This window comes from Oncorhynchus clarkii, chromosome 23, assembly GCF_045791955.1.
Source record: "Oncorhynchus clarkii lewisi isolate Uvic-CL-2024 chromosome 23, UVic_Ocla_1.0, whole genome shotgun sequence".
NCBI lineage: Eukaryota > Metazoa > Chordata > Actinopteri > Salmoniformes > Salmonidae > Oncorhynchus > Oncorhynchus clarkii.
The window spans coordinates 2,758,203-2,764,534 of record NC_092169.1 but is presented as its reverse complement, the minus strand read 5'-3'; the positions used below and the strand labels follow the sequence as shown (position 1 = coordinate 2,764,534).

The window sequence follows — 6,332 nt, the reverse complement described above, 5'->3', positions numbered from 1 at the left end:
CCTTGAGCTTTTCTACTGGTTCAGATGAGTATGTAAAATGTTCTGAAGATCTGGTTCTGAACGAATCCGTTCCGTTTTGCTCGAGTCCGCCTCTCTGTGCCTGTTCCTATTGACGCACTTAAAGACTCTTCCCTCAACCTTAAGGCGAGTAGCAGCGACCAATCACCATGCCATTACAGGCTTCAGAGGAAGCTGTTTATGTGACTCCAGCGCTAATTAGGCTCATGAACTAACAAATCGCTTGCACAACTGTGAGGAACCGATCACATCCATGGATTGTCTGGCGCAGTCGACCACCTTTATGGCTATTAATTGATTTGTTGTTACTTTGGCTTCTATTCTTGCTGCACTCTTTGCTCCAAAGTTATTTATGCTGACAAACTTTCTCGGTGTGGAGTAGTAGCCTATTTTTACGAAGAACGCCTGCACCTCTTAAACTCTAAACTGGGGAATCTTGACTATCAAACCATGTTTCAACCTACACCGAAGAGGTGTTTTACCATAGAATCGTTGGTAGCGAAGGATAATCCTCTACCAGTTTCGAGGTCTGAGGAACCCATACGACCAGCGGCTCTGAGCTATGCAAACTCCAGCCAGATGAATCCATTTCTGAACGGGTTTCATTCCAGCGGCAGGGGCGTCTACTCTAATCCGGACTTGGTGTTTGCTGAGGCGGTCTCACATCATAACAACTCCGGTGTCCCAGTTCATTCGGTGCCTCCTCCACACGCTTTGGCTCACCCACTTTCGTCCTCGCATAGTCCGCACCCTCTTTTTGCCAGCCAGCAAAGGGACCCCTCTACTTTTTACCCGTGGCTAATACATAGATATAGGTACTTGGGTCACAGATTCCAAGGTAGGTTGAGATCGCATTTGTCTCTTTGACGTATTTATTACGGATTTGTACTGTTTGTCTTTTGGGATTTTCCATTGCATTTCTCGTTAACTGTAGTTTATATAACATGTATTTACGAGGATAAAGACACGAATGCTATAGTGACGTAAATATCAGTGAGCTATCGAAATATATATTTGTGGTGTCTTGAACAAGTGTTTAAACTGTTTTTGTCTGCTATAGGCTAATTAGAACTGTTAACCTGGAGTAGACTACTTTCAGTAATGTAGGGCATAGTATTTCTTAAGGTGATTACACGGGTTCACATGTATTTTGCCTGTAGCCGATAATTTACATTTTGTTGAAGAAATCGCAGTGTGGACTTAAAGTCCTTTAGCATCTAAAACATTTTATTGAAACACAAGTAATCATAACACCATACAAATCTAAATTGTAGATCTATATAATTAATTGGATTGTTATTTTTTAACAAAATTGTTGACTTTTAAAAAATTAGTTATTAATTCCTTTTCTCGTTTTAAAAATGTGTATGTTTAAACTGAGTGCAAATCAACTGAACAACATTGATAGAAGCCTGTGTCATTTATTGCAATCGTCTGTGCCATGGAATATGCTATGGGTAATATTTGTGGGCTATGTTTTTATGGCCAAAACTGCTGTTTTAAGAAATTGTACACTATGCACTTTTAAAATCACACTATTAATTTATACGCCCCCAAATTGGACTGTCATTTGAAAACATTGTTTTATGCTGGTGCATGCACATATGTATCTGAGACGTGCAAATTATATAGTAGACCTAACTAAACGATTTATTTTAATTTGGAACGAATAATGGTTACAAGTGTCTTGTTAATAATTAAGACAAATGTAGGGTTAATGTATCCTGTGTTATTCTCCAGCATATACTTACTTACATTAAAGCCTACCAGTGACTGTAATGTAGAAAATAAAAGTTTGAAAAGGGGTAGCCTATATGCTCCCAGAAATCTTTGCTATTGTAGACTATTATATTTTCAATGTGTAGTGTTTTTAAGATAACCAAAGACGGGATAGAATCGCCGCTTAAATAGCTACTGCATAATCCTGACGTTGCCATTTGAAGACTATAAACTGTATCAATTTGCTATTGTTTAAGTTCTTGCTGTCGAAAAAAAATCAAGGTGTTCCTGTGTCTAAATTGGTCTCGATGTTCAATTGAGTGGTGCCGTAGACTTTAGTTAAAAGTTAGAAGGCCCAAGTCTACCGTATAACCAAAACATGATCATGGCATCATCGTCTCTTTAGCCTCAGTTTGCAAGATTGTTCATAATGAATATCCCTCCCATTGTCGTTTTCAGGTAACGAAACAAGCCCGGAGAGCTTCCTTTTGCACAATGCACTGGCCAGAAAGCCCAAAAGAATTCGGACAGCTTTTTCACCTTCGCAACTTCTGCGGCTTGAGCACGCATTTGAAAAAAACCATTACGTCGTAGGTGCAGAACGAAAACAGCTTGCGCACACCCTTAGCCTCACAGAAACTCAGGTAAGAACATTTTCCCTGAATTTAATATTCACAGGTTTATCGTTAAATCCGCATCAGTTCTACTTTGAATAGGGAATGGATTTAAAATACGATCATGTCAAGTTGCATCAAACCTGACATGGCCCACAGGTTACAACAATAACTGTTTTTGTGTAGACTACGGAATCTGGAATATGCAAAATTTTCTCTGAATAATTAGGCTACTTATTGGGAATTCAAAGTTCTCATTGCATAAACTATAAGTGACATTAGGGGAATTATACAAATATATATTGAAAACAGATAATATGTTGTATATTGGGGGAAACTGCACAAATGCCATACTTAGAAGGAAGGTTCCATATGGCATATGAACCAAAAATGGTTATAACGCTTTCTTTATATATGGATGCCCTAAAACTTCTTTAGGCCTAAATAACCCTTTTGTATGGTTATTTTCACTGAACCAAATGGTTCTAGAACCCCAAAATAAACACATTTCTAAGAGTGTATGGTTAAATATAGGCCTAGACCCAATCTATCTAGCAAGATGTCCTAGACTAGGCCTAATTTAAGAATTTAAATGAAGGGGGAAAACGGTAGAAATGAAAACACAAGTTTATGAATTTTTCAAAATCACTTTTTGGATTAACGTATAACCCGCAGTTTTAGAGAGACAGACAAATAAATGTAAAGGCTACACCATTGGCATTGAAGCTTTAGTTGGAGCAAATCCATGATCATAGGCTATAACCTCGTTTTAGGCGGGGTTGAGAGAAAAAGGTTCCCATTCAAAATGGAGGGCAATTAACCAGTTAACCATTTTATAGGATCTATGGCACGCTAAAAAGAATGAGCCGGACTCAATGAATTTTCCTGGCCATATTTAAGATCGTATTTGTGCCTATCAGCTTGCGGAACGGTCGGTGTCTTTTGTCCCAGTGTCACCACCAGCTCTTCTCTAAACGGAGGCTATTAGAGGGGAATGAGGAAGAAATGAACCATCGCCCACTTCAATTAGCTGACTGAAAGCACATTAAATGCACCTCACTTGCCAAGCTGTCGGACGAATGGCTTGTAGATATGAATATAGCCCACTGTAGCCTTTTGATATGCATTTACAAAAGGCTTAAAATTAACAGGTTTATGTATAAGAAATCTGGATTTTGACAATTGTTTGAAATTATTATAAATTAAATTAAACATATTTATGCAATTGCATATCCATGGCCCTATTTGCGTCATGTTTTTTTCGACCAATAGGCTTAGGGACATCAATTTCTGGTATATTGGCTTATGTTTATACTAGGCCATAACCGACATAGACCTAGAGCATGCATGCCGTTTTTTTTACTTTTATCCCATAAAGGTATGAATGGACTACCCCCTACATTTATTCATGAAATAATTGTTTTATCTTGGAAAATAACCTTACTTCTAGCCTATAATGTAAAGCCATAGCATTGGGCAAATTTTCACACGGCAATCTATGAGAGCCTATGTTTATCTTTTGCGGTTCTGCTATTTGAATTCACACTTTGCGCACATGGGTGGTTTTTGTTTAGTATTTGTGAATTTATTCTAGCCTTTATTTGTTTCCCTTAGGTAAAAGTGTGGTTTCAGAACCGAAGAACCAAGTTCAAACGGCAAAAGTTGGAGGAGGAGGGTTCAGATTCGCAACAGAAGAAGAAGGGGACCCATCACATAAACCGATGGAGACTTGCAACAAAACAAGGATCGGGAAGTCCCGAGGAAATTGACGTCACTTCAGACGATTAAAATAGCCTACTAAATTGTTTGAACCTGTGACAGCCGCGTGGCGTGAAGTATGACGTGGCTAAGGATGCTGTGTACAGGGAGAGGGTTAAGCTAATGTCACATTTCGATTCTTCGGAGATCGGCAGCTGAGGGTGAGAGAATTCAGATTGGTGGCACTGCTGTCACCATGGGTCTGTCAATACGTATCAAATTGCCCAGGCGAAAGTGATCGACAGTATCGCAGTCCACTTACCTGTCCCCCTTCCACGCACCAACCCACCACTACAATCTCCCACGAACCTCCCAAAAATGAATCTCCAATTCACATTGGAAATTTGCACTTCTGAAAGTTTCTAAATATGAACGTTTCCACTCAAGATACCAAAATACAAAACTGTTTTTGTAAAACTTGAATTGCATGGACTTTCTGGTAGTTGTTATAATTTGATTATTTTTTTCAAAACACAACTTTGTTTTTACTCAATCTCAGAGATGTTGTGCTTCTTCCTTTTTACAAAGTGTGCAGTCTTTTAATTAATGATTATCGTGTTAAAGTGATTGTGCAAACAGTATGAAGTAGCAGTGCTGCGTTATAGTGTTTTTAAAGAAAACACAAATGGAAATGAATTTCGAAAACTTTATAAAAGTTTATCAAACCACATATGAAGTACTTAAAGGGAAAGTATCCAAGACACTCCTTAAACCCAAGCTTTACCATGGCTCTGTTATTCTGGCCCGAGCATATTGTCAGGACTTGACCCTCCCGTGAGAGTTGCCACGAAGGACTAATGCAAGAATTGACAGCCATAGAGGCGAGAGAACTTCAAGCACTGAGCGTTTCCATGTACAGAGATAGTCCAACAAAAAGTTAATGTTTCTGTTAAACCCTCTTTTACCTGAATGTACATAATTTTGTGTTTGTGTTAAGTTTGCTACAATTTTAACACAAATTATACTTCCAAGAAGTATGTAATTGTCAATATTTTGTCAATAAAGTTTTATCAATATGTTGCGCGCAGAGTAAAAGTAGGCCTAATGGTTTTGATTTACGAGCAGCTTTCCTATCTTGACATTTTATACCCGCTGTCACCAATCACTCGCTTCATAGCCTATATCTTGATTTTGGTCATATCAGTCTCTCAAGTAGCCTACACTTGAGGTAGCTCTATGACACATTTCAGAGGGAATCCAGACAATGTGGAGGCTTGTTAAAGTAACTTATAAATCATGCTATTACGAGAGAACGCACGATTTTTTTTCTGTAGCAAGTGCATGGTTGTTTTTCCGAGAGGGGCAGCGTCTGTTCTGCTCAGGCTACAAAGAGTCCTACGAGCTTTTGTGAAAGTGCAAATCAGTTTGGGCAATTATCATGGGAGTAATATGAGGGGGAAAGGGGATGCATTGCCCAGTGGTCCACGTTAATCTCTTAATCCGTGGATCCAATGGGGTTTGGTTGGACATAATTTAGTACAATCTGACTACCCCTCAAGAAGCGATAAGAGAAGGTTGCAATGTGCAGCAAAATGGGATCTTTGTTTAATATCTTGTCTCGTACAGCCACAGATATACACATGCACACGCTCTTCCCACAAAACAGCATCAATCCATGCCTAGGCTACTCTTCTCATTTATGTGCAGCCTTATTATGCTTGTGTGGGGAAAAAAGAAAAGCATATTATAAAGAAAATGTAAAAATAGTTTTTACATCTATGTGAGACCTTTTATATAGCCTACCCACATCGTTCATTATAAATGACTCAAAAATAACAAGGCACATAGGAAAACTATTTACACTAGTTATCTCAGAAATGTGTCAAATCCACTATGCACGATTTATGATGTGAGGTGTAGTGTTTATTTCTATAATTGTTTCACAGCTTGAAAATTAGGGGGGTGGTGTGGGGGGGCTATAGGCCTATATACAAACTATGTGGATGGGGAATTTAAATAGGCCCATGCACTATAACAGCAATAAAAATCTTCAGAGAATACCATTAGCTTTGAAAAAACCCTAAAAGCTTTATTACAAACCCAGCTTTGAAATAGGGGGATTAGAGGGCTGAAAGGGTCCCACAATAGTTAGAAGAAAAGGTTTCATGCTAATGAGGTTAATGCCCTTTGTATCTCCGGACTCCACAACTTCATTACTCCTATCTCGGGCAACACCGAGCGGCTCAGAGCGCGCAATCCACTCGAGCTTTTCCCTACCCTGCC

General features: G+C 38.9%; 1 protein-coding gene across 1 annotated transcript; it reads left to right on the top strand.

Moving 5' to 3' along the window:
- The first annotated feature begins 278 nt into the window (after positions 1–278).
- LOC139381653 (homeobox protein EMX2) lies at positions 279–5,119 on the top strand. The gene is made up of 3 exons (XM_071125333.1): positions 279–856; positions 2,197–2,381; positions 3,966–5,119. The coding sequence occupies exons 1-3, from the start codon at positions 469–471 to the stop codon at positions 4,137–4,139; spliced, it is 747 nt and encodes a 248-aa protein (XP_070981434.1). The 5' UTR covers positions 279–468; the 3' UTR covers positions 4,140–5,119.
- Positions 5,120–6,332: the final 1,213 nt, after the last annotated feature.

Excerpts from the sequence above, each read along its gene's own strand:
- LOC139381653 (XM_071125333.1), top strand. The coding sequence starts at position 469 with ATGTTTCAACCTACACCGAAGAGGTGTTTTACCATAGAATCGTTGGTA. Across the intron at positions 857-2,196 it reads CTTGGGTCACAGATTCCAAG|GTAACGAAACAAGCCCGGAG; the intron begins GTAGGTTGAGAT and ends TGTCGTTTTCAG. Across the intron at positions 2,382-3,965 it reads TTAGCCTCACAGAAACTCAG|GTAAAAGTGTGGTTTCAGAA; the intron begins GTAAGAACATTT and ends TGTTTCCCTTAG.